General features: G+C 29.4%; 3 protein-coding genes across 6 annotated transcripts; 2 read left to right on the top strand and 1 right to left on the bottom strand.

Moving 5' to 3' along the window:
- The first annotated feature begins 6441 nt into the window (after positions 1 to 6441).
- LOC109802164 (uncharacterized) lies at positions 6442 to 10350 on the top strand. Of its 3 annotated transcripts, none has more exons than XM_020363399.3 (13): positions 6442 to 6700; positions 6802 to 6944; positions 7013 to 7070; positions 7414 to 7520; positions 7622 to 7838; positions 7933 to 8170; positions 8268 to 8334; positions 8418 to 8475; positions 8593 to 8659; positions 8741 to 8831; positions 8974 to 9297; positions 9380 to 9637; positions 9870 to 10008. In XM_020363399.3, the coding sequence occupies exons 1-12, from the start codon at positions 6628 to 6630 to the stop codon at positions 9617 to 9619; spliced, it is 1683 nt and encodes a 560-aa protein (XP_020218988.1). In that variant the 5' UTR covers positions 6442 to 6627; the 3' UTR covers positions 9620 to 9637; positions 9870 to 10008. The 3 variants fall into 3 exon arrangements, with proteins under 3 accessions (XP_020218988.1, XP_029128069.1, XP_029128071.1); XM_029272236.2 differs by having other exon boundaries at positions 6444 to 6700; positions 9380 to 9583; positions 9870 to 10350; XM_029272238.2 differs by lacking the exons at positions 6442 to 6700; positions 6802 to 6944; positions 7013 to 7070 and adding an exon at positions 7121 to 7321 and having other exon boundaries at positions 9380 to 9583; positions 9870 to 10350.
- Positions 10351 to 12895: 2545 nt separating this feature from the next.
- On the top strand, positions 12896 to 15730 carry LOC109803063 (WEB family protein (DUF827)). 2 transcript variants are annotated; one of them, XM_020364529.3, is made up of 3 exons: positions 12896 to 13108; positions 13207 to 13343; positions 14993 to 15730. In XM_020364529.3, the coding sequence occupies exons 2-3, from the start codon at positions 13218 to 13220 to the stop codon at positions 15470 to 15472; spliced, it is 606 nt and encodes a 201-aa protein (XP_020220118.1). In that variant the 5' UTR covers positions 12896 to 13108; positions 13207 to 13217; the 3' UTR covers positions 15473 to 15730. The 2 variants fall into 2 exon arrangements, with proteins under 2 accessions (XP_020220118.1, XP_020220117.1); XM_020364528.3 differs by lacking the exon at positions 12896 to 13108 and having other exon boundaries at positions 13146 to 13343.
- Positions 15731 to 18299: 2569 nt separating this feature from the next.
- Positions 18300 to 19283, bottom strand: LOC109801863 (uncharacterized). Its single transcript, XM_020363007.3, has one exon. The coding sequence runs from the start codon at positions 18936 to 18938 to the stop codon at positions 18546 to 18548; it is 393 nt and encodes a 130-aa protein (XP_020218596.2). The 5' UTR covers positions 18939 to 19283; the 3' UTR covers positions 18300 to 18545.
- Positions 19284 to 27466: the final 8183 nt, after the last annotated feature.

Here is a 27466-nt window from a genome sequence, read left to right on the forward strand (position 1 = left end):
AAATATGTGGGTACTTATTTAACGAATAAGTGTACAAATATGGAAACGATTACGGGAAGAATATTTATTAGGCAAGGCAAGCATGAGGAGCAACTACCATGTTGACATACCTAATCATGAGACAATTGATAAGTTTTAAGTTTTGGATGGAAATTTTTTGAGTAAGAAATTTTCAATATTTTTCTTTTATGTTTATATTTCTATAATTTTTTTCATCAAATACCCATTATATAAATATTTTATGTCAATTTTTAAGGTAATAATTAATAATTTTTGTAACATTGTACTTTGTTTTGTTAATTATTGTGATTTCTTTCAATTATGTGTTGTGACATTTTAAAATTTGTTGTTGAGAGACTTTAAGGATTTCTCAAGATAAAGGTACAATTTGATCCTAAGAAAAATATTTAAGGTTTCTTTCGAAAGTTGAGTATCATAAGCTCATTCCTCAAAGAAACTTAGAGAGATAAGTTAGAGAGAAGTACTCTAGAGCTAATGAGATCCCTCTTCTTCTACTAACCTCCATGTATTTGCACGATCCTTTTCTTGAGAGTTGAGATTGCTTGTTGGTGATTCAAAGTCGTTGAAGTTGAGAATCGAAATCAATGCAGAGCTTTTCCAGTGACAGCTCAAAGTTTGTCTTTTTCTTCCTACTCATCTCTTCTTGGATTTTGAGGTGAAGGAAGTTATGACTGATTTATGGTTGATTTGTTGAGTTGTATTAGTCTTGAATTCTTAGGTTCATGCTTATGTTGGTGAATTTGAAGGTGGAGATTGTGTATGATGCATTTTGGAAGCTTTAGTGTTTTGTGGTATGGTTGAGATGAACTGCATGATTTGGTCTTATTTTTTTTGTATGTTGTTATTTTAGGTGGATTCAAGTTGTTAATGATGTATATGTATGGATTGTTGCAATGCAGGTGGATTTTTCTGAGTTTTTAGGTATAGATTGAGCCAATTCATGAATCTATATGTAGAACTCACCATCGCACCGGGTGTGGCTTCATGGCATTGGACGTGGCTCAATCAAGGACCCTTTGTATTACTTGTGTCAGACGCAAGATTAGTGGCATTGAGTGTGAGAAAAGAGAAAAACCTTTAACTTGGTCATGTTGGATGTGTGTTGAATAGTCAGGCATAAAGTGAAAGAATTGCCTCTAACTTGGTGACATGGGACCCTGGGTTGTGTGGCGCTAAACGTGACTAGGACAAAGCTTTCTACTTAATTGACATCAATCGCCCATGGAGTGATGTTGGGCAGAGAGAGAATGTCTTTACTTGAAATGGGGTCAGACATGGGTTTGGTCACATCAAGCGTGATTGTCCCAGGGGATCTTTGATCTCTTCCATGTTGGGCGTGGGTTGAATGGTGCCAAGCGTGGGCGAGATAGAGAGCTCATGGTCTTAGTGGCACTAGGCACGAGTTGAATGACATTGAACATGGATTGCCTTGTTGTTTGATTGATGAGATGGTGAACATGAATAGGTTAGGTGAATATATTGCATGTTGTATGTTGTTTAATGTAGTTGGTTTTATATTCATTAATTTGGGATAATGCATATTGATAAATAATTTTTGAACTGTTGAGATGTGATATTGATAATGTTTTAGGCATTTAGCCATGGTATGTTGGTTGGTTGTTGAATTGTTGATGCATGATGTTGAGAATTCTTTAAGCATTTAGACATGGTATATTGGTTGACTATTTAACTGTTGAGACATTGATGCTAAGAATGTTTTAGACATTTGGGCATGTTATGTTGATTAATTGTTGAATAGTGAGGTGATGATGCTGAGAGTGCTTAAGGCATTTAGGCATTAGGGTATGTTGTGTTAATCGGCTTAGGAATAGAGGAACGAGTGTTTTTGAAAGTTGGATACTCCATTGTGAGGATATTGATGTGATGCTCTACGAGCCTAGTTGTTAAAATCCCTCTTAATTGGTTGACTTTTGAAGTGCATAGTTAAGTCTTCTTTATAACCTTAGTTGATGAGCTATGTGGGACATGTCAAAGCATACCAACCACAAGTGACCATAGTATAGGAACTAGGTTGAACTATATTGATTACAGATAACCATTGTTGATTCGTATAGGGGAAAGGTTGAGGCATACACGTATAAAGTGACAAATTGAATAAGGTACAAGGTTGAGGGCTTAGTCCTTAGGTAAGTATTGGAAGGACGTAGTATTTGTAGGGTAGTTCGAGAGCTAATCTTAAAGGTGGTTTAGTTATGCAAACTAATGTTGTGGTAGGCTCACACTCAAACTGTTTTACCTTAACAGGAATACTATACTTTCTATTTTAAGTAGCGAAATTTAAGAAAACGTGTTGTTATGGATTGGTATCCAAGTTGGCTATTGATCTAACTATATTGAAAATATCATGTTGTTGGTTCGATAGGATCAAACCACTTAAATTGTTCATCTTTGTTATAAAAAATCTTTGTAAGTGAATATGTGACAATGCATGTAGTTGAAGTGTTATGCATATAATGTATTGGTTGTGGTGTTGTTCATATGCTTGTTGATTATGTTGTTGAATGATATTGGTGTGGTGAAACATGAAATTATCATATATTGTTAAGTTGTCTACCTTGTAAGATGTTGAATGTCATGTTGAGATATTTTGTTGTGAGTTTAAGTTGTAGATCGGGAGGTGTATGTGGTGTAGTTTACATATTGTTGTGGTAGTATAGTTGTATTACTCCTATACCTGTTGTGTGATTATTCCTTTGTACAATATCTTACCCTTGCATGTTTAGTGGGGGTTGGACCATGATAATCATGTTTACATGGGAGTAAAACAATGTTAGGTTAGAAGCTTTTGGAGGGATTAGAGTCGGGCTGTTGGCGGCATAATTAGTGCTACTTTTGATGGTAGTTGTATAATATTACTTGACTAACAACTTAAGATTTTTATTTTCAGTACTAAATTATTATACATATATATGTATTTGAATATTGTTATTTTATTTTCCCCAAATGATTTATACTTATATATAACACTGTGCATATATTTATACATTGTATAGATATTAATCCTACGTAGTTGTGACTTATTTTTCTACTATCAGTTGTTGTTGTTATAGTTTACTATATAAATGTGTTATTATTTTTATTTTATAAGAATATTATTTTGGGTGAGAAATTTTGAACATTTCACGTTAAAAATATTTACATTAAAAAATATTAATATTTTCATGTAAAATTATGTTTAATTATATTTTCTATATTAATGTAATAAATAATATTTTTTATAATTACTATTTTTGATATTTTAGAGAGAAATAATTGTTGTAGAAGTTGTTCACTTTTCTAATTTATTTTTCTTTTTACTAATAAACATTATTTTTTAACATATAATAATAAGTATTTTTAATAATTAGTTTTTTACATGAATTTTATGACTACTTTTACTTTAAAATTGTAATAATTTAAAATTAATGTAATTAATTTTTTATGATATCATTACAATTTCTTATTTTAATGTGTTATTATATTATATAATTACATAAATAATATAATTTTAATTTTAATTTATAAATTATTAGATAGAAATATGAGTATAAATAATTAATTACATTTGCTATACTAATGTAATAAATAATAATTTTCATAATTACTATTTTTGATATTTTGGAGGAAAATAATTGTTTGCAAATGTTGTTTACTTTATTGGTGTATTTTTTTTTCCTACTAATATACATAATTTTAGCATAATAAAATATATTTCTAATAAATATATTTTATGTGATTTTATAATCTTTTGGTCCAAAATTATTTTCACATCATTTAGATATGAGTAAACATTGAAACTTAACAATTAATAAATGTTAATATGACATGAGAATCAAAATTTTGTATTTTAAAAATTAGAGAGACTAAATATCTTTATTTAAAAATAGAAAGACTATAATTTTGAATTAATAAAAGTAAAAAAAATTAAAAATATAATTTAACTTGTTCGATTTGTTAACTCAATGTTTAATGAGAGAAATCCAATCAGAAGTAAAAATATTTAAGAAATATATAGTGAGACTAATTTATTTATACTTAAAATTAATTAATAAGTGATTTTTTTATTAAAAATTCAATAAAGTAAATTAACAATATTTAATATTAATTATATTTTAATCCTCTAAATTTGAAGTATATATTCTTTTCTCTAAAATTTAAAATTTATGATTTTAATCTCTAAAATCTCTAAAATCATTATCTTGATCTCTCAAATTTAAAATCTATCTTTTTAGTTCCTTTAAATTTAAAAGGTATTGTTTTAGTCCTTGTATATATATTTTTGTCCTTCAAATTTGAAATATATTTTAGTTCCAAAATATATTAAAAAAAATATATTTTAATTTATCTGCACAAATATCATTAATAAATCTATCGTGTAAAATTCTTGTATTAGTGTTATTGTCGGCAAAAATATAACATTAAATCAATTACAAAGATATAATATTAAACTAATTACCTGTCTCAATCTATGTGGTCATTAAGAATGAGAATAAACTAGTTGAAACAAACTTTAAATATATGGGTCGAATCTGTTTTATAAAATGAAAGTTGAAGTTTGATTTATTATCTATCATAATTTTTTTACTCTTTTTTTTTTTAGATTTGAGTTGACCTTTTTAAAAGTTGATCTAGCCTTATAACCTATTTAAAATTTATTTTGTATTAAAAATGTTAAATAGGTCAATAATTATATTAAATACACGTGCAATTTTTTTTAATTTTTATTATAAAAAATAATTTAATCCATTATTATTATTCAAAATGAGAGTTTAAAATAAAAATAATAAAACTAATTTTAGGACAACTCATACATACATATGTGCACTCATGTACAATTTATAATAAAAAATGATAATGATAATCTTTTCTAAGAAGAATTTTCTAAATATTCTCTATATCCTATCTGGAGTATTTTAAATAACTAATTATGCCTATGAAGAAAAAAAAAAGAACAATTGAAAATACGGCTGCTAAAATTTTTATTTTTAAATTTTTGATTTTTAATAAATAAAAAATATAAAACGTTAAGTGTATATAGTAGAAATGTCAAAAATATCAATAATTTTTTTTATTATTATAAATTTATTTATTTAATTATATTGTTAATAATATGTCACTATTTTTTATATTATATCATATAAATAAATAGATTGAATTATCAAGCTTAAAAGCATAATTTTTTTAATAAATTTAAACCTAATTATTTTTAAATAAATAGGTGTGTTTTAAAATTCTTAATTTGATCTTTTTTTATTTTTAATGAACAAAGCAGGCTAAGTTGAACTTTAAATAGGTTAGGATCCTATTTAAAATTTGACATATTATCATCCTAATCATAAAAAATTAAAATAATATTTTTAAAATTTCAGAAACTAAAAAAAATAACTTAAATTTGTAAGACTAAAAATATATTATATAAATTTCAAAAAGAAACTAAAATAATATATATATATATATATATTTTATAAATATAATAACTACAAATATAAATTTTAAAATTTGAAAATAAAAAATATTTACAAAAGACTAACAACATAATTAATCCTAACAATTTATGAAAATCAATTAATGCTAAAACAGCTTATGCTTATCGCAATATAAACTTAATACTATTAGTAAGTGGAGTATGCAGAATGGAAGCAGAAATTAGCATTGGATTAGAAAAATGAAAAAGAAAGAGATGTGGCAGTCATGCAGGAAACATGATCTAAATGAAATAATGATAAATGGCGTTTCAACTTCGAATTTCAAAGGTGAAGACTGCGTTTGGCTCCAATTCCAATCTCTCACATCCTGCACGTGCATGGCTTTTCATAACATCCACCTGACCCTAAACTGGCACGTGTTTCTCACACACTCGCTCGCACAAGATAGAGTGAGAGCTGAACCGGTGGAAAGACAAGAATAACATGCAATAACAACAAGCTTCCCATGCCGCACTGCACGGAGAGATGCATGCTTATCTCCTTTCATTCTCAAACTAAATCATACGCAATTTTTTTTACTTTTTTAATTAAAAAGAAATTAAAAAACGGATAATTGTGCTGCCTTATGTATGTGCATGTCCCATCATGTGTGTGAAGGAATGCACGAACAAACCAAAACAAAACTCAAAACTTTATAATTAAACTGATTGACTTTACGAATCTTTTCCTGGCCACAGTGATTCCATGGCACTCTCCAGCACCAAAGTACATTTTGATTTGATTTTTATTATGTTAATTAATTGCGGGATTTGGATTATTTGAAAAAGGAAGAATAAATCTATTTTGAGAGACAATAAATAAATAATTAAATGCTAATTATTATCCTAGAAAATATACAATTCTCACTGACACGACATTTGGGAGGCTTCCTTTTTTTTTTTCTTTCCGTGGCCTTTCTTTTCTCGTGAGTATTTATTTAACTCTCTCTATCTCTATGGTCTTTGGCTTCCTCAACTCAATCTGTTACTACTTTATTTCAGAAAGAACCTGATTCTCTGAATTACTTTTCTCTCTTGCTCTTCCTTGCCTTTTTATTTCCGTGGACACCACTCATTGCTGTGCTTGATTTGGTTTTTGGATGAAAGAAACGAAAGGCGGTGAATTGATCAAGTGAGAAGAAATGGACAAAACCATGGGTGTTTTCTCAACCGCCAAACGACACATTAATAAACAACAATCTGCTTCTTCTCGGGGTATCTATTTTACCACTCATTTTTTCTTGTCGCTTTTCGATTCTTCTCATTCTCGCTCCAAATAAAATAAATATCTACCGCTCTCTTTTTGTTTGAGGTAGGTTTGAATGCGAGTCTCCAGTTTTCGGAGAAATCAAAGAAGGAGAAGGTGAAAAGTTTGAGTGCCGTCGCCAAAGCATTATCAATGGGTTGCCGTGTCTCTCACTCGCCAAAACCAGCCAACAAATTTCAGCTTCCCAGAAAGGTACTACTTCTATGCGCTATTTTCATTTCACCATTTTTTTTTTAATATTTTGTTTGATGATTTGGCAGTTTCTCAAGGATTGCAATGGCGTTGATCATGCCTCTGTTCCTCGGAAGATACGTTCAGGTGCCCTATTTTCCGATTTGGAATAAAGGATGTCGCATTTATTTTATTTTTGTTTCTCTTTCCGTCCAAATTCGATCGGTTGAAACAATGACGGAACTCGGCTTTCCCTCCGCTCTGTAATATAAATTAAAGGTCCACAGTGTACTAATTCAACAGTGTGTGGTACTTTCTGAAAAGAATAATAATTTTTTAATAAATTATTGGGAGATATTTCTACACTCCAATTGATTTGTAGCTATCTTTCCATTGAGGTAGTTGAGATTTTTTTTTGATAAGATTGTTAATTTATTATATATTTATTTATTTTAAAAAGTGGGGAATTTTGTCTCTGTTGAAATTACAGCTGTGAAGAAACGAGGACGCGAATCCGTGTTTGGTGATTCAGAAAAGGTGAACCATAGGATGAATGGAATGGAATCTCCTCAAAAAGAGGGCATAAAGAAATCTAAAGTGAGTGTTGCAGGACGTCTTTTGTGGTTCAAAACTTAACCTTTTGCTTCGTTTTCTAGTTATTTCAATTTCACCTTTACTTGTGCTTTTGCTTTTCCTAGAAACAAAGAAGCCCGGGCTGGTCCACGAGGCAAGCTTTACCCGGGCCCATTACGAAAGATGAGGAAGAGGTTGTGGAGACTCTCTATGCCTTGGCTGGAATGTTCCCTGATAATGGCTCTAATGCCAAGAGTGAACTAGACAGTGAATCTTTTCCAGAAAACTCCACGGTTTTGCAGGACCAAGAGGAGAGTCATTGTGCTAATGTTACTATTGAAGGTTATTAATTCTCTCCCTCACAGCACTCTTTGTAGCCAATATTAATTTATGTAATCTAATTTAATCTTTTAATTTTTTGGGTCATGTATTTTAGTCTCGGGAACTACTCAGGATGCTGGACAAACATCACCTACGGGGTGTAAAAGAACCAGTTCTTTACACGAAACAATTGGTCAAGAACAGTCTGATTTTCCTCAGAGTGCTAAGTTCTTGGTTGCTAGTCAAAGCACTGCTGGAAAAATAAATCTGCAAGCCGTGCATAGGATGGTGGTTAAGAGTGAAAATGGCAGCAAAGTTGCATCACACGACTCTGAATTGTCTCTGGAAATGGGGTGCGTAGTTTTTCAGTTGCATTCTGGAATCTGTCTAGTCTATCATCTTGAAATCTTTAATATTTTATTTAAATGTTTTCTCATCTAATTATTGCAGATTAAATGTGCCCATACAACCACAGATTTCGCATATCGGGAGGAAATCAGATGTGGAATTTCAGACGGTAGTCATTTCAACTTTTACAATTTGCTGTAAAATTCTTGTCTCAGAAGCTAGTGATAGATAATATACGGGCTTACATTTCAGGCCGGAGGCATTTATTGTAAGAAAGAACAACATTTAATCAAGTACCAAAAAGAAACTGGTATGGTCGAGGGCGAAATGTGCTTGTTACTAGCAGTGATTTTTTTTTAAATTTTTGTGTACGCATAAGTATTTAATCAGTTGACTGACAAGTGGATATCTTTGGTTGTTTTATCAGAAGGTCCAGCATTGTGGCCAGGGTTGTCTTCGACTGCTTCTGCTGGGATTAGTGCTTCTTATTTGCAGTAAAATTCTTTTATTCCATTTCCATTTTGAGCTTCTTATATCGTCAAATACATTTGATATGATGTATTTTTCTTCTGAAGGTCTTCTGCTGCTAAAGCTCCAGATTGGCTGAATTCTGCTATTGGTGCACCGAAACAGGATTTGATGGAAGGTTGTTTTTCTGGTGGAAAGGTAATGAATTACAAATTTATGCTTATTACTTATACTGCTGTTTTGCAAGATTTACCTATATAATGGCAAAGTTTTTCATCCTAGCCGATGCACTGATCCACTCAAAACGCCCATTGGTTATTTCCAATAATTAACGATGCAGATTTCCGATATTGTTACTCATAAAAAGGCATGGAAGAAGTGTGCAGCTCATGTTCACATAAGTCATCTTATCCGTAGCTTAGAAGTGTCTAAAAGAAAGGTGGACAAAGAACACGAGCTTTATGAATCTCATCAAATGAGAGTACACCATGGAACAAAATGTGGAGTTCTAATGGAAGCCCAAAACTTGAATTGGACGAAAAGTGGAAATAGTTCTGCTACCGGAGCAGTTCATTCTGCTACTACGAGTGCTTCACGTGAAACTAAGAATGGTATTCTTCATCATGGCCTTTATCATGACATATCTCTGTCTCCTCAAAAGCAAGTAAGCAGCGGATAATTTTAATAATGTTGTCTTTCTATGCCCCCCATCTTCCTCATGCCTGATGACTATTCATATTCTGCAGAGTTTCAACTTCTTGTCCTTGTCAACTGGAGGTAGTGAATTAAAGGTCAACGAAAGTCTTAATAAAGGTGAAAGTAAATTGGAACCATTGTCAAAATCGCAAGTGCCTTATTTTCAGTCATTACAACAGCAGCATGGCCTCATGCCCATTCAAAGTCCGTATTCCTCCTCTTTCCTCGATCGGTTTCTTGTTGCAGGGCCACAGGTTTTACTTACTAGACTCCTATCAATCTTATATTAATGGACTACAAAATCTAAGGTCAGGTTATAGAAAAGATGGCTTAAAGTGGTTATATTGTTCAACATGATATTAATGAGGCGGCTAAAAATTATTGTCAATTTGGAAAATAAGCTGCCCCACCCTGCCACCCCCAAAGAAAAAAAAGACTTGGAAGAGAAAAGCCATGCAATTTACTAAATATAACAGCACCCTTTCCCTTTGTCTTATTGTCATATTAACCTCAGTTCCGTAATGCTTTAATTGACTGCAGGTTCGGTTGCAGCAGCAGCAGCAGCCACCTCATTATTATGGTACCCCATTACGTGGAGCTCATTTTAGTTCCTATAAACAACAGCACCAAAACTTTTGGGCGGTGCAGCTAGCAGCTCAAGGTGGGTCTGCTGTTAATTGCAGCATTGTGAGGGCCCAATATCCTAACTGGCAAAGTGGTAGACATGACACTTCTGTAGCGAGTCCTTATGCCCTTTCCCATTCCCCTGCATCTTTAGAAGCGCTTGGATCCAAGATTACTTCAATCTCTGAGCAGCACCTCTTCACCCTCCCTTCATCAAGATCAAAGCCAAATGGGCAAGACACTCATCTTCCTTCTTCTGTATGTGAAGAAAGTAAAGGTAGGTTCCGTAGTAGTAGTGGTACCCCATCGCTGCAATTGTTATGCGATGAGCGTATCTGAAATTGAGTAATTGACCACAAAGGATAAGGCATAGAAATATAGTATTTTCATTGTTGAATTTCTGCATGCGCTGGTCTTTGTCATACTCCTACAGCTGCCACGTTAGTCAACGTGACACATAACTTGCCATGTCGTCGGGAAAAAGAAACACAACGTAAATATTTAGCTAAATCTGAGACCGACAGAGCCTGCCCTACTCTTGACATAAAGTAAATACCATACCTTACTTTGGGTCTAATAATAAAGAGGCTTACTTATTAATATTTCTTTCCATAACATAAATAAATGAAAATATTGATTAATTAATGAGGAGTTAAATTTTTTTTTCAAAAACAAGTCACTTCATTTATCATTCTCTTAATATTTTATTTTTTCAAATTATTGATTTTAATAAAACTACGTATCTTTTGTTATTAATTATTTTGAAACAGTAAACTTTAACAATTTGTTACACTTTGCATGTTCTGCTTAAGAAATTGCCGTTGAAAATAGGTATAAAACTTAAAATTTGCAAAATAATATACTATTTGTAGAAAAATAATTTAATAAGATAATTGATAATGAAATTGTGACATCTTCGTGATTATTACATTATATATTAAGCAATTTTTACATTCTAAAGTAGATTTGACTTTACTGATTATAGAAAAGTGTTGATAATTACAGTAATTTTTGCTTCAACAAAAAAAAAAGTTACTTAAAGTAATAAGGTTTAAATAAAAATTGGAAAGAGTGATTTTATTATCGAATATCGATTGAAAAAGAATATTGTAATATTTTAAGCTGTATTTATTATTTTAATATTTTAAAATATATTTTAAAAATAAAAATATAATTATATCAAATTCGTTTCATTTTATTAAAGTATATTTTAGGCTAGATATGCGAACCGATCCCTGGGCCCTGACCGTCTACAGAAAACTTGGACAATAACATGTATCATTTAAAATTTGATACACATATCACTTGTCATGGCTATAATATAATTAAATACAATCATAATGTCAAAATTATACATAAGTTTAAAATTATTTAGTAGTTTATCATGTCACTTTATTTTAATATATAAAGTAATATTTAAATATTTATTAATTATTAGATAATATTCTTTCCGTTTTTTTTTCATAGTCGTTTAAGGTTTTGCACGAGACTTAAAGAAATAATTGATATTTTAGTTTTTAAAAATATTTATTGCTTACTTTTCTATTTTACCTTTTATTTTGTTTTTTGCATTTTTGAGACTGTTGAAATGCAATCTACTCCATTAATTATTAATGCATTGATTATACGTGAACTGTAACCTACTGTATTTAATTATACCTGTCCATGAATTAATGATTATAGTTAAAGAGTCTTGTAAATAATTGTCTCTTTTTTATATTTTTTTATAGTATTTTGTTGAGAACATATTGCTTTTATAAATGCACATTAATTTTATATGGGTAGTTGGAGAAAAAATAAGTAGACATTAAAAATAAATACACACATTGTTCAGTAAACTTATATTAATTATCAAGGGTTTTGGAGAAAAAAAATTAATAAGTCATTGATTTTAGTAAAATGACAATGAAAAAAAATAACAAATTCTGACAAAATAACTATGAAAAAAAAACGAAGGGAGTATACTTAAAAGTTTGAATTATTTAAAATTTAATATACATAATCATGAATATAATATTATTAAATATAATAGTTGAGTAGATTAAATTTATATTATTATATAAAAAAATTATTTTTAAAAGACAACTTGTGTATGACCAGTTTTTCTGTGCCTTTTGAATTATTTTATTCTTTGATAATTACGTTACTAGTCATTACTATGAATTATGAAGTAGCTACCTGTATTTCAGTTGATTTATGGCAAGAAAATTGGTATTATTAATAGAACCTTTTCTCTTAATTACAATTTTTTAGCTCCACAAAATATAAATTATTCCGTATGAATGGCTTGAACTTCGGACTTGTAAATGCTCCACAGCTCCGGAGTATAACAAGAGGGACGAAATTACCAACCAGAGAAACAAGACAGGTTGTTGGCATTGCCTTAAAACCTGAGCTTTATGAATGTGCCCCTTGTTTCGACAAACACATGCCAACCAAGAATCATGAGGAGTGCATGAGCGACTTACATACACTCTCTTGGGTCTCATACAATTTGGTTAGTAGATGGTAAGAGTACAAAGCAGGGATGTGGAAAAAAAAAATCGATCTAAAATTAAATGAAACCGGACCATAAAATATGAATTTTCAAAAAAGAAAAATAAACCAAACTACTATGTAAAAATGGTTCGCTTAACCGTACATTTTTACAAAGCGGTATGATTTAATTCTTTATGTAAAATGAATAATTGAACTATACAAACTTAATTATTATTTGAAAGACTAAATAACTTTTGAAATGAAAAACAATTTGCTTTACTTGTGCCCGTTACCGTTAAAATGTCCTTTGAAAGCGGGGTAGATATTCAATCTTCTTAGCAAGGGAATTAAAAAAAAAAAAAAATTCTTTCTCTCTACCTATATGAAGCTTGTAGCTTTCCATATGCTTGTCTAGTGGGGAAACAAAACAAGAGTGGGGGCTCTTGAAGTTGGGTGCGGTTGAAGAGTCTTTCTCTTTATTTGTGCTAAAATATAGTATATAAAATATAAAAGTTTAGGGTGATTGCATTTAGGTCCAACAAGAGTACAAGACCCAAGACAAGAGCATATATGCACCCACCGCCTTCGCTCTCAAACATAACAGAATTCTAGTGAAGTGGACGCGAAGAAACGAAGCTTCCAATCTTCATAACATATATCTCAACCATCCAATCCTAGTACTTATAAACAATTCCTCTCTCTCTTTCTCTCATATTCACTATATATATTGTTTGCTTTGAAAATAACTAGACCATTTGGTTCATGAATATGGAAGGTGCAAGTGTGATGGTGGTGAGAAAGGCAGAGATAGACACAAGGGCGCCATTCCGCTCCGTCAAAGAGGCTGTCTCGTTGTTTGGTGACAAAGTTTTGGCCGGCCAGGTTTATGCAACTGCCAATAACCTCAAAAAGGTTCTACTCCGACGCATCACTTCATTATCAAATAATTACTTCGATATATATTGCCACCAAATTATGAAAGCCCTCTTGTTTTATTTTTACTTTTTCACTCATTAATTCATTAAATCTTTTTTAGATTATCGTTATTCTAGTCTCACCGTTCACAATGAATGTAGTTTAGGATTTTTATACATATCAACAACAACGATAAATATATTATTTTTTAATATAATTTTATTAAAATAGTCATATTCTTTTAATAAATATGTTATTTTTAATCGTAGTGATTGAATAATTTATATATAAAAAATCTTAAAAAAATTAATATTACATTAAAAAACAAGAATTTTCTAGTCTTTTAAAATATTTTCAAATATGAAAATCACAATTAATTCCTGACATAGGATGGAGTAAATATATTTTAACAAAATTTCAGACAAAATTCAGAGTATTATATATATATATATATATATTTCATAATAAATTCCCTCTCACTTAATATGCTCCCTATATATATATATATTGTGAGCTTACTAAACCATACATTTTTTTTAAGTAAATGGTCATTTTAGGTTTGAAGGTATTATCGTGTAAATTTCTAAAACTAAGAGAACATCAAATAAGTATTAAAAATATAAAATGAATGATATAAAATTAAAACATTACATGACTAATAATGTGATGATGATATATATATTCTTGTTTACCAATATGACATTAAATTCTAATATTTAATAATGTATTTAACATTTTACAGATTTATTATATTTAATTGTTTTAGTTTCAAGAACTACTATATGAAAATCTTTTAAATGATTAAAATGAGTTTATTTATTTTATTTAAGTTAAACATACACTTTAATTCTCATACATATGACAAATTATCAATTTAGTTCTTACACATAAAAATATTAAATTAGTATCTATACATATATTATTGATTTAGCCCCTATCATTAATCTCTCTAAATTTTTAATTTAATTTTTATATATGTAAGACATTCTTAATTTGATCCCTTTATTCATTATATATTCTTAAATGAAACTAAATTAAAAATATTTAACATATGTAAGGACTAAATTAAGAACGGATCACTATATTTATAAAGATCAAATTAAAAATGTTTAAGAAAGTTAACATTTAAATATGATGATAGGAACTAACTAGTAGTAATTGTATGCATAGAAACTAATTTAATATTTTTTTTTACATATAAAGATCAAATTAAGAATAAAAAGCAGACATATAGGCAGTAAATTATATGTTTAATCTTTTATTTATTTCATTGCTAACCGAACCATAAGGTGCTACAATGTTATGCTTGCTTGTAACAGGGTGCTAACTAGAAGTGGTTACTCAGCTGGAGACTGTTTCATGTGCTTTCTTGTATTTAAGCGTCTAGCTTTCTTAATCGTATCATAGAATAAAGGCAGTGAAAAACAATATTAATTTATGCCTTCACATTTTGCTTTTGCAGTACCATACTTTAATTACAATCTATTCATTGTACATCTCAAGCTTTCTGTGAAATGTTGAAATAGTATTTGTGTGAATTATACTCTTGGTTAGAATTAGTATTAAACTGTTCCACAATCCACATAGATGGAAAATTGTTAGGTTAATTAATTACTTGTTATGTGCATGCGAATGCATTTACATAGATGCAGAGTGGAGAAACTGAAAATGGCGTTGAGTATTCGAGAATAGGAAACGTAGAAGCTGAGCTAGAGGAGACGCGGGAAAACCTGGAGAGGGCGAAGGAAGAAAGCATGGTGATGGCGCATTGTCTGTCTTCTCTGCAGGAAGAGCTTGAACGAACAAAGCAAGAGCTCCAACAGCTGAAGCAACGGGAAACGGAGAAAGACGCGGTGGAGTCGGAAATCGAGGACGTGAAGTTTGTGGAGAACTTAACCACGTTCCAAGGGAAAAGCTCGAGACTCGAGGATGAAAAGATGGATTACTTCCAAAAGAAAAGGTACGTGACGTTCGCGAAATCGCCGTCTGTGTCTCATCAGGTGATGCTGCCGCAACACGGGGTTGAAAAGTTGGAAAGGCACCCTTCTCTCAGGAACAAGAAGAAGAACAAGTCCTTCATTCCCTTCATCGGAGCCATTTTCTCAAGGAAAAAGGCTACCCAATAATTTCCATCACTCCTGCTAAGTAACCTGCTTACAACTACAGTAATTAATTACTACAATAATTCCCAGCATTTTGTTTTAGAGTTTCTTTTTTTTTTTTTTTTTTTTTTTTGGTCAGAAGTATATTTTCATGTGCTCTGTAAAAGACATTAATGGCAAATGGCCCTTACAATGTAGCTAAACTCATGAGCTGTCGCTAGCTGAATATGGATACATGTCGAGTGTGGTTCACGCAATAAAACACCATAATTACAATTTCAATCTTGTTTAATTTTGAACCCTAAACCCCAATCAATCAAAGCGCTTTATTCCACTAAGACCTCATTCATTTGATAAGTAACAGACTCTCATCTGATAAGGACATGAATTCAATTTTAATTTTTGCTGTGAAGATTTTTTTAATAGATAATTATAAATAATTTTTAAATAAACTTATAAAATATCTTTTGAGTAAATCATAAACTATTTTGAACTTGTTTTAATAAACTGTCTATTATAATTTATTACTTAATTAATGTAAAAAATTATTGAAAAATACTAAGTTCTAATCTTATTATCACTAATATAAATAATTTTTATTTTTATTTTCCATTTTTCACTAAAAATTAATTTTATATTTTTAGTAAATTACACTCTTCTCTTCTCAAAAATACTAATATTATAATATTCTATTAACATCTTATGTTGAAAATTACAATATCCTCTCTTGATAAATTTCAATACATGACAATTTATCTATTTTTTAAATCTTTCATTAAATTTTTTTTACAAAAATATTATTAAAAAATCTTTTACATTAATATTTTCTCAGAGATGCAAATACTACACTGCTCTTCATAACTTATTGTTTTAAAATAAATATTTTCTTCCCTTAACAAATATAAATGTTACACTTTAGCAAAAGTTTTTGTTTCTCTTTATTTTTTTCTCTTCTCTCAATTTTTTTTTCTACCTCTTCTTCTCAAAATCCATATTTCCCTATTATAAAAAAATTTAGTATATTTTTTTTCTCTAAATAGTAATAATTTTTGTCATTGATATTTATATACTTTTTTAACCATAATTTTATAAAAATATATAGAATTGATTTAAATGTAGTAAGAGTCCATTCACTGTGCTTGGCTTTTGTTATATTGAATTGGTGAGGTTGTTATTGTTGGATTGACTTTTTTAGAATTTTGATTATTGTGTTTTCTTGTAATGGATTAGAATATCCATTGTATTCTTTATAATTAATTTTTTGGTCTATCAAAAAAAAATATAGAATTAATTTTTAATTTTTTAAAATTTATGATTCTTAATTTTAAGCATGATTATATATAATTGATTTCTCATATTTATTATTAATTAATTTTATTTTTTTATAAATTAAAATTAGGTGAATGGTAACTAATTATTATTTATTATTTATAATATTATTGTGATGTATAATGTCCTCTTTTAAAATTATTTAGTTACCTTCATTATTTTTATTTTATTTTTATTCAAAATTTAATTTGTAATTTTTAAATTTTTTTAAAATAAGATAACATCTTAAAAGTACTTAAATCATAATACATATAAATCCTTTAAAATTGTATAAGTGTTTTTTTACATGTATACCTAAATACAATAATTTATTGAATTTTAAGTACTTATAACAAAAATTCTTATTATATAAAAGTTTATTAAATAGGATATTAAATAAGTTATTTATTTAAAGGGATCCTTAATTAATTAGTCTTAAAACCTAATTCTGACGTGTTTCTTAAATTCAACTCACTTAAACATTTTATAAAATTAACACACACAAGACTTATTGATAAATAAAATATTTTACAAATATTATTAGATCGATTTGAGTAAATTTTAAAGTTATAAAAAATATTTTATAAAATATCAAATTATGAAAGATGTACAAAATTTATTTAAAAGAATTAAAATTTAAATAGGAAAATAAGTTAAAAATAAGATGTTATCATGCTTTAAAAAGATAATTACTCGAATCACTCTAAAAATGTATTAAATTTAATAGACAGGATATACGAGTCAATGAAGTAATTACATCTATGGAAAAATAAACCTACGAGTCCTAACTTCTTTTAAATAATTTTTTTTTATTTTTTTCTTTTAATGTGGCAAATATGTTTGAAATAAATATTTTAAGGAATTCATTGATGTGTATGTTACATTTTGAAACCTTTTAAGCTGTACGAATTTACAAATCTATTCTAATTGACTAGATTTTATTGGACTTAAATTTGAATTAAAGTAGTACATTCTTAATAAATTTACCATGTTTTCTTGCCCACTTTACCTATTATATTAAGGATAAACGTAGGAAAGATAAACACTGAATGTACGTTCATATAATTCATTTTTAATGATAGTCAAAACATTAAATTGATTTACATATCCATTTAAATATTAAGTCAAATTATTCTTCTAGTCCAATAGTTGTTTGAATTGATTTTATGGTGAGAATTAATCAATTTTATTCTCTCTCTCTCTTTTTTTTTTTTTTTTTTTTTGTGATGAAGGAAGAACAACAAATTATTTTCATTTTTTTCATAGTATATCACTGTGATTTTAGAGGATATATAACACACCTTTTAAGCTAAGTCAATGAAAAATATTCATGTGTCAGCTGTACACTAGAGAGAGAAACATAATATGCACACAGGAAAAGTAGCCCCTTCATATAGTACTTGGCTGTATTATGTTATTTTTATTGCAGCTCCTATTGATCATTACCGATGATGGATACTGAGATTCTGATCTTGACATGGTTAATTAGTATATAAGCTCAAATTTAGGGTGGGTAGATCCAATTGTTCAATCACTCTGGACATGCATATATGCAGCCTAATCATTTATTCTATGATTTTAACACAACAGTGGGATCACTGTATACACCCACGATCGAAGCATATATATAATTGAAAAGTTATGAACATAAAATTAAAAGAAGCCAGCGAATTGAAGTAATTCCATTATGTATGCAAAATACAATGCTCCCATATACATGAGGAAAACAATATAATAAGTATAACGAGGCACATATGAGAGAGGACACTAATTAACGAAAGGTATAGGTTCAGACAACATCAGATTTTCGACCATCCAAAACGCCATCTTGTGCTGACTTATTGAAAAACTCGATGCAATCCGCAATGGCCTCATTGTAATGAGAGTAAGAGGAATAGTAGGAACTGCATGACGTCTTCGGCGGTTCAAACCTGTCAGAAACTTTGTGCCTTGAATCCGAGGAGCGACGAGAAGGCACAGAGAACACGAAGCGCATCAAGATCTTGCGGAAGCGTTGGAAGAGCTTCATGGCAGAGAGGTTCAACTTTGGATGAGGTTGAGGGATTTGTTTTTGTTCAATGCCTTGTTCTTCTAATTCTTTCTCTTCTTCTTCAGTACTACTACCTCTTATTTGTATAACAACAAAACTCTCGGTTCCTCTACGTGCCTTGTGCTTGTGCATTTTTTTTTTCTACCTTAATTTGATACCTATTCAAATATGGAGTTATCATGGAGATATATGGTTTGGTTTGTGGAGGGTATATATAAAAAGGGTAGCAATTGAGAGCATTTAAAGCTTGAGATTATATTCCATATTGGAAGGCCCAAAAAATATTGAACAAGTAAGAAGTCCCATGTGCCCAAATCATTTGCATGGCCTTCTTGTGTTCAATTAACATCTTAATCAGTAGCATGGTGGCAGAATTAGGCGCTTTGGATAGAACCAAAATTTGATGATTAAGTTCAAGTTTAAGGGCTAAGGCTAATTAGATTATTAAAAGGAGAAGAATGATGATGATGATCGGTCCACTCTGCCTCTAATATAAAACCTTGACGGATCTCCAACAACAATCATTTGTAACATTTGTGGAACCCATCCAACGTTAAAGCAACTCATTTTGACCTAATTTCCTCTTTCTGGATTTTTCTTTTATCAATCCTGCGAAACTTTCTGCTTTCACAATGAAATTTGCCAAGATAGCGAGAATAATGCAGAAACGAGCTCACCAATATTTATATTGGTCATGATCAATCCGAATCATTTTGTACCCGAAATCTACAGGGGGTTCATAATTATAACCCTAAATATTGAGACACACATATATGCATGTCGGTGAGGTGACGCAAGTTAATAGTCATATACTCATTCATTTCTTTTATTTGAGTAATTTTATAAGATGTGAATGTAAATTTAATCCTAATAATCTTTTTTATACTGTAATTTAATTCTAATAATCTAAAATAGTTTGAAGATTTTCCCCCGTGTTTTTGATGTTTGTAACTAAAATAAATTTTTAGTTTATATGTTTAAGTATATTTAAGTCTTGATGTACACAATTTTTTGAACGATTTTATTTTTAAATTTTTAAGTAATAAAAAATAGTATTAAAAATTAATTAATCTTATAGAGGTAAGACTTGAATATAAAATTTTATAATTATTCTTTATTATATACACTAGTGGGAAAAAATGTTTTTAAAATCGGTTATTTTTAACTTTTAAAATTGGTTCCGTAACCGATTTTAAAAGAGCCGATTTTAAAAGTTAGATTTTTAAAATCGGTTAAACAACCGATTTTAAAAGTTAACTTTTAAGATCGGTTGTTTTATAACCGATCTTAAAAGTCTGGGTGGCGAAAAAAATTAAACTGGAACGGCCCGTTCCAAAATTGGAACACGGGCCGTTCCAGGTTGTTCAAAAGGCCTAAAATTTAACTTTCAGTACGGGTCATTCTCCATGGAGAACGGTCCGTTCTCCTTGCAGCATGGGTCGTTCTCCTTGCAGCACGGGTCGTGCTCCATGGAGAACAAGCTGTTCTCCTTGCAGAACGGGCCGTTCCAGGTTCGAAATTTATCCAAAATGAACCTACAACGAAAATAGAGACAAGAGAAGAGCATGAGAAAACGAAAAGAGACACAAGAAGAGCATGAGAAAACGAAAATGAAAACGAAAACGACAACGAAATTTACCTTATTGGAGACTTTAGAAAATGAGAGCGTAGAGAGTAAAAAAAGGAATGGAGGGAAAGATTAAAGAGAATGAGAATGGAGGGAAATATAAAAGATTTCTGACGATACTTTTAAAATCGATTATTTAATAACCGATTTTGTATACTACATACAAAATCAGTTCTGAAATAACCGATTTTAAAATCGGTCATAAAATAACTGATCTTAAAAGTGTTTATGTTATTTACAAAATTGCCACCGCGTCACTTTTAAGATCGATTACCTTGTAACCGATCTTAAAACTCCGATTTTAAATCCAATTTTTGCACTAAATAGAAAAAAAATTATAAATTTTTTTGATTATCCACTCTATCAATAATAATTACTCTTTTATTTTGTAACTACCTTTACTCTTCAATTTTGTTTAAGATTATTTTATTCTTTTCTAATTATATATTATATATCTCATTTGATTCACATTTTGTAATAACCTCTGTTATTTTTATTTTTTATTATTTTAAATAAAATGCATAGAGGCATAAATTGTTTCTTCCTCATTAGTGATTAATAAGTATGACACTTTCTAGCCTTCATTCATATATTCAATAATATAAAATTATGGGTCTAAAAATACTTCATTAATTAATCAAAACTTTGGGCAAAAGGTACCACATTTGAATTCCAAACTAACAAAACTGAAAACTAAAGTAATTACAAAGAATAACAAATAAAATGAAAACGTTTCCTAAGGAAAGAAACTATAATTCTTAATGCAATAAAACAAGAAAAAAATTCTAACTAGAGCCCCAATGTCATCACATCCTATCAGAGCAAACTCATCAATAATTCAAATTTCTCAAAAATCAAAGTCATTTGCATAGACAAATAAAAACACAACATGAAGGAAAAAAAGGGAGTGAGAATATATCACACTCCAACTATTGCTGTAGAAAATGATTGGGTAGCCATACATACAAAATAATCAATATTAATTATCCCATTAATAACAATATGACAATCAAGTTTATAATCATCTAATTATATTTTATCTCATCACATCAATGTCACTATTCAAACACAAGGGTATACTATATTCATGCAAGAACAAACCTCTCTTAACTACATGCATATGGTGCCAGTAAAATACTTTATCATTGCCTAAAAGCTTAGTAGCCTAAGAGTTCATGTTGGGTCAAGCCATCACAACATTCTACACTAGGAAAAAATACACCAATTGGCACATTGGAATAGTTACGTTGGCCGTTTCACCCCCATGCACACAAAGTGGTGGGATTGGGGTTCCCAAACCTAGCTATCCTTAAGGTCATGAAATCCCCAAAATTTTACTTAAAGAGGACCTTCCCTTACAACATATTTCATATCATACTCATCACACAAAAATAGATTCATGAAAATAATGAATGACATACAAACTCTCATGCATGGTCACATAAATCATATCCACATAGTCTCTCAATTCACAATTCACTTCATTGCTAAGTTATACTTAGACTTATCACATAATCATTTCTCATATTCCACACATCAAGTATTCATATTCACATCACACAATATTCACTTATTTCACGTTACACAAATAACTCACTATCTCATTCAACTAATTCATGTAATTTATCAATCAATGCTAATTTAATTAAATACATAGTTCTACATATATCAGTCGTAGGTATAGAACAAGGCTCAACGTGGGGTGCCCTACGTTCAAAGTGATCAAGGCTACGAGCCATTAGAAGAATCATGCCCGATGTGACTCTTCTCGGACAAAATCATAACAAGGAGCCCCTTGTAGCACCCTCACCTGGCATGACCAAGCTAACACCTAGTGTTCATGATGTTGCGAGCATTTCGAACTTTTATGCCTGACAAGCCCAAGGTGACACCCAACATGATATCGCAAGATTTGCAATTTACTCACATAGCAAGTCTCACCACTTATACAAACTCATGTTAAAAAAGGGTTTCTATGTTAATATAAGTAATTACTGTATACAATAGTTTCACCAATTATTGGGAAAAAACAAAGTTCCACATCGACTAGAGATTAAGCAATTAAATAGCATATAAGTAGAAAACAATCCTTACCTTGCAAGCCAGTTTTGTAGGGTTGAGTTAGGCTTAAATTTACTATTCTAAGATGTCATCAAAACTATCTTAGATTCTTAAAAATGGGTCACCCACCATTGATACATGCACCATGGGCATGAGGGGGTATATTCAAGTCCTGCCAAATCATTAAAAAAAAGGGTCACCTACCATTCATTGATACATGCACCATGGGCATGAAGGGGTGTATTCAAGTTCCGCCAATCCTAGATCATTAAAAAAAGGGTCACCTACCATTTATCCACGTACCAAGTCCAATAGTGCTAGACGTGAGGGGGGTGTATTGGGAAAAACCCAAGTCCCACATCGACTAGAGATTAGACAATTAAATAGTATATAAGTGGAAAACAACTCTTACCTTACAAGCCAGTTTTGTAGGGTTGAGTTAGACTTAAATCTACTATTCTAAGATGGTATCAGAACTATCCTAGATTCTTAAAAATGGACTACCCACCATTAAAACATGCATCATGGGCATGAGGGGGTGTATTCAAGTCCCGCCAAATCATTAAAAAAAAGGGCCACCTACCATTCATTAATACATGCACCATGGACATGAAAGGGTGTATTCAAGTCCCGTCAATCCTAGATCATTAAAAAAAGGGTCACCTACCATTTATTCACGTACCAAGCTCAATAGTGCTGGACGTGACGAGGGTGTATTGGGAAAAACTCAAGTCCCACATCGACTAGAGATTAGGCAATTAATAGTATATAAGTGGAAAACAACCCTTACCTTACAAGCTGATTTTGTAGGGTTGAATTAGACTTCAATCCATTATTCTAAGACCAATAATTGATTACACACATCCTTAAGGTTTTCCTAGGAATTTGCATACACTCATAGATTCATAAACAAATAAAGATTCATAGGTCTAAAGCACATTTATAGTATAGTAACATGTTTAGAAATTCAAGAGACATCATATACAGATTACAATCAAAAATAAGATTTGGGTTTAATCTTTTGTACATACATATATATATACATATATAACCTATGGGATTGGGAGCTAATCGCGCTACCCAATAGATAACTCACACTCTAAAACAAGATTCTCATACATCTTCTTATCTTGATGAACGCTAAAATCTTGATTCAAATCTCCGAGTTCTCCGGCTACCTCAAGTTCTCCCTCCTCTTATATATGATCATGAGACACATGTTAATTTGTGAAATGAGACAACTCTAACTCTATTAATGCATTTGTAATAAACGCTAACCCTAACCCACGCATTACCTGTCAACAAAAATCCATATTATTATTCTTCACTATTTTAAAAATAAATAAGTAAATAATAATTGTTATTATTTTTTTTTAAAAATAACACGCAGAATATAACATTATCTCAATTGATTAATTAAAAGTATCTCATTAATTTATTATAAAAAATATGAGATGTTACAATAAACACTATTATTTTTGTTTACTGTCTTTTGTATTCATTTTATGTAGACATATTTATTTTAAAAAAGTTCTTAAATAATAACTGTTCTATTTCTATAACTAATTCATTCAAATTTTAATTTAATTATTATTTTTGAGAGATTAAATCACACATCCAATTAGCCCAGCTTTTTAAAACCATATATTCAACCTATTTTGACGTCACTTAGAATATTTCATAAAGTTAGAACGAACCAGTCACTTAATAAAGCTTTCTAATGGATAATGACTTGTTATTTTAAGCACGCTTCCATTCATTTACAACTTTCATGATTTCATCTACACAAACGCTGGTTTAATAAGAGAAATCTCAATGACCCAAGGTGACATTTTGTTTTTAACATATATACATTAATAAGCAGGCATATCAAGATATCAATATATAAATTAATGTACTATAAAATTATAAATTAATTTCTCTCTCTCTCTCTCTAAATTTCTCAATACTTAAGAAGATATCAAATAAGAAGAAAAGAAGAAACACTTCACATTATGTATCTTTCCCTTAAATTTGTACGTAAACTATCACTACTAGAATTTCTCTTATTACATGCAACTTTTCCTGCGATTTTTTTATAAAAATTTGCAGGAGACGTTGTTCCTGCAAATTTTTCTGCGAAATTTTATTCGCAGGTAATACCTTCGTGGATAATATATTTTTGCGAATTTTAAAATTCGCAGGAAATTTTCCTGCGAAATTTCCTGCGAAAAAAATTCACAGGAAAGTTTCCTGCGAAAAAATTCGCAGGAAAGTTTCCTGCAAAAAAAAAATTGCAGGAAATTTTCCTGCAAAAAAAAATTTGCAGGAAAATTCGCAAGAAACTTTCCTGCGAATTTTTTCGCAAGAAATTCTGCAGGAATATTTTTTACGAAAAAATTAAAAAAAATTATTATAAATTCTATATTTTAAGAATTCATAATCTTTTATTTTCATGCCTCATACATAATCTTTTAAATTCTAAGATTGTAGATTACAAGTCTAACACTCAACCATACAATTCTACTTGTAAGGTAAGTGTTATTCCAACTTATATACTCTTTAATTGTTTTATTTTCAATTGATGTGGGACTTGAAGATTTTTTAAAATATTAATCTTATTAATTTAAATATATTTTTTATTTTTCCTGCGAATTAAAATTTGCAAGAAAATCCGCAGGAAAAGTTACCTGCAAAATTTTTCTACCATTTAGTAAACATTACTTGCAAATTTATTTTTGCAAGAAAATATGCAAGAAACAAAATAAAATTCTTACAATATTTTCTGCAAATTTTTACCATGAAATTTTTTTTTCCATGATTATTAAAATTGTAGCAAAATTTGTAAGAAATATCTGTAAATTATTTTTTGTAGGAAAATTCGCAAAAAATTTCTGCGAATATTTTTTTGTAGGAAAATTCGCAAAAAATTTTCTGCAAATATTTTTTTGCAGAAAAATTCGCAAAAATTTTCTGCAAATATTTTTTTGCAAGAAAATTTGCAAAAAAATAACACTTTTCTAGTAGTGTATGTGAGAGAAATTTGAAAAAATCATTCTAATAAAATTGAAAAAATGTCCTTCTCTCTTCTTTAAGATTTCCCTTCAACCAATCATACTAATAACACATTAGCATATGATTACTTACCAAATGACAGTGGATTAGAAGCTAAGAATATAATGATTGGCATTCTCTTGGAAGTTTTAGTGGAAACAATATGGAAAATTTCATTCCAAGATAAAATCAGCGGGATTACACGAATAGTGGTCCAAACAAATTAATTAGCCCCTGGATTATTAAAGTTGTTATAATTATTGTAGCAGCCTTTGGACGAAGAAATTATTATATGTTGAGATATTTTTTCACTCTGATTTTGACTAATCACGCAGTTAGGTGTTTAATTTTTTATTTTATCAATTAAAATTACAATCACGATACTAGATTTCAAATTTAAAATTCTGTGCGTTTTACACTACTTCTTATTATTAAATTTTTAATAATTTAAGTGTTAGGGCTCATTAAATATTTATTTTGTTAACTCAAAAAGTTGGCTACATATCCCAGAAAAATTAAGTGAAGACCATAAACATATAATAATCTGGTACCGAAATGATTCTTCCTCCGGAATTTATCAACTGAAAGTATAAAATTTCAAAATATTAAAATTAAAAAATAATTTTATCTAAAAATTTTCATACGTGTAAGTTATTAACCGATAAAGAGGATAAATGGAAGGAATGTTTCGAAATATATAGCATTTTTTTTATTATATAAATTAGAGAAATAATTATGCATCCAAATGTGTTTCTGAAATATCGTATGACTCCTGAAAATAATAATAAAATAGTTTGATTTTAATGGTAAATGAATATTTTTTTATACAATTATTAACAAATGTAACTTTTAATTGGTCAGAGAATATTTTAGATACTTTAATTCGGACGAGATAACATTTCTAAATAAATTATGGTGGGTATAGAGAATGTAAAACATGGTGATGATAATGAATGAGAATCGTTCAGCATTCTGTCTGATGAATTTTATCATTAGGCTGAAGGTTTGGAGTAATCACGATTGATTGGTAAGACATTATCATTGTGTCTTGTACTTGTTTCGTCTAAAAATAATCGCCTTAGGGAAAGGATGAGGACATTTTTTCATTAAAAAATACATCAATTTTAACAAACTAGTTCCATCAATGATTAGGTCGAAAAACAGAACAATTCTTCCTTTCAATATTACATAGATATTTTAACAAAATTAATTGAAATATTATCAAATCAACTGTTGCTAAATAGATCCTATTACCAACTCTTTAACGCATATAATTTTCAACAATAATAATTATCATTGCTTCTAAATAATTTTTTATATTTAAAATAAATTTCTCTTTAACAATTTTTTTTAAAGACAGATTTACAATATTTACTCTTATATATTAAATACAAATTTTTATCTAATTTTTTTTATTTTAATTATTTATGAAATAAATTTTAATATTTTTAAAATAAATTATTAATAAATAAAAATAATATTGTGTTATAATATAAATTACTTATCAAAAATTTTAAATATAATTTATTTATTTAAAAATATCTATTTATAAAAAAATTAAATATAATTTATATATTCAAACATAATATTTATTTAGATATATAATTTATTATAAATTTCAAGTTACATATGGTAAATATTTTAGTTACTATCTGTTCTGCTTTTTGTGGCTGTTGGAGAATCCGGAAGATTGTTTAGGGTTCTGTTCTGCAACAATTGTAACACTAATGATTGTTCTCAGTTAATAAAATCACAAATTGGAAAGTGGAAAAAAGATTGAGCTTTTTCTAATGAGTTCTGCTGTGCAGTATGAAGACTCTTCATGTGAAACTTGACATGTTCAAACAGTATTGGTTGAATAACAAGTTAAAAAGTAAACGCTTGATGGAAATCACTTGAGAAGTGTGTTATTCAGTTTTTATGCAAAAACAAGTTTGTA

This window comes from Cajanus cajan, chromosome 4 (genome assembly GCF_000230855.2).
Source record: "Cajanus cajan strain Asha chromosome 4, NIPB_CcT2T_4, whole genome shotgun sequence".
In the NCBI taxonomy this organism is placed as follows: Eukaryota; Viridiplantae; Streptophyta; class Magnoliopsida; order Fabales; family Fabaceae; genus Cajanus; species Cajanus cajan.

Excerpts from the sequence above, each read along its gene's own strand:
- LOC109802164 (XM_029272236.2), top strand. The coding sequence starts at position 6,628 with ATGGACAAAACCATGGGTGTTTTCTCAACCGCCAAACGACACATTAAT. Across the intron at positions 6,701-6,801 it reads ACAATCTGCTTCTTCTCGGG|GTTTGAATGCGAGTCTCCAG; the intron begins GTATCTATTTTA and ends TGTTTGAGGTAG. Across the intron at positions 8,335-8,417 it reads CAGATGTGGAATTTCAGACG|GCCGGAGGCATTTATTGTAA; the intron begins GTAGTCATTTCA and ends CTTACATTTCAG.
- LOC109803063 (XM_020364528.3), top strand. The coding sequence starts at position 13,194 with ATGAATATGGAAGGTGCAAGTGTGATGGTGGTGAGAAAGGCAGAGATA. Across the intron at positions 13,344-14,992 it reads CTGCCAATAACCTCAAAAAG|ATGCAGAGTGGAGAAACTGA; the intron begins GTTCTACTCCGA and ends GCATTTACATAG.
- LOC109801863 (XM_020363007.3), bottom strand. The coding sequence starts at position 18,938 with ATGCACAAGCACAAGGCACGTAGAGGAACCGAGAGTTTTGTTGTTATA.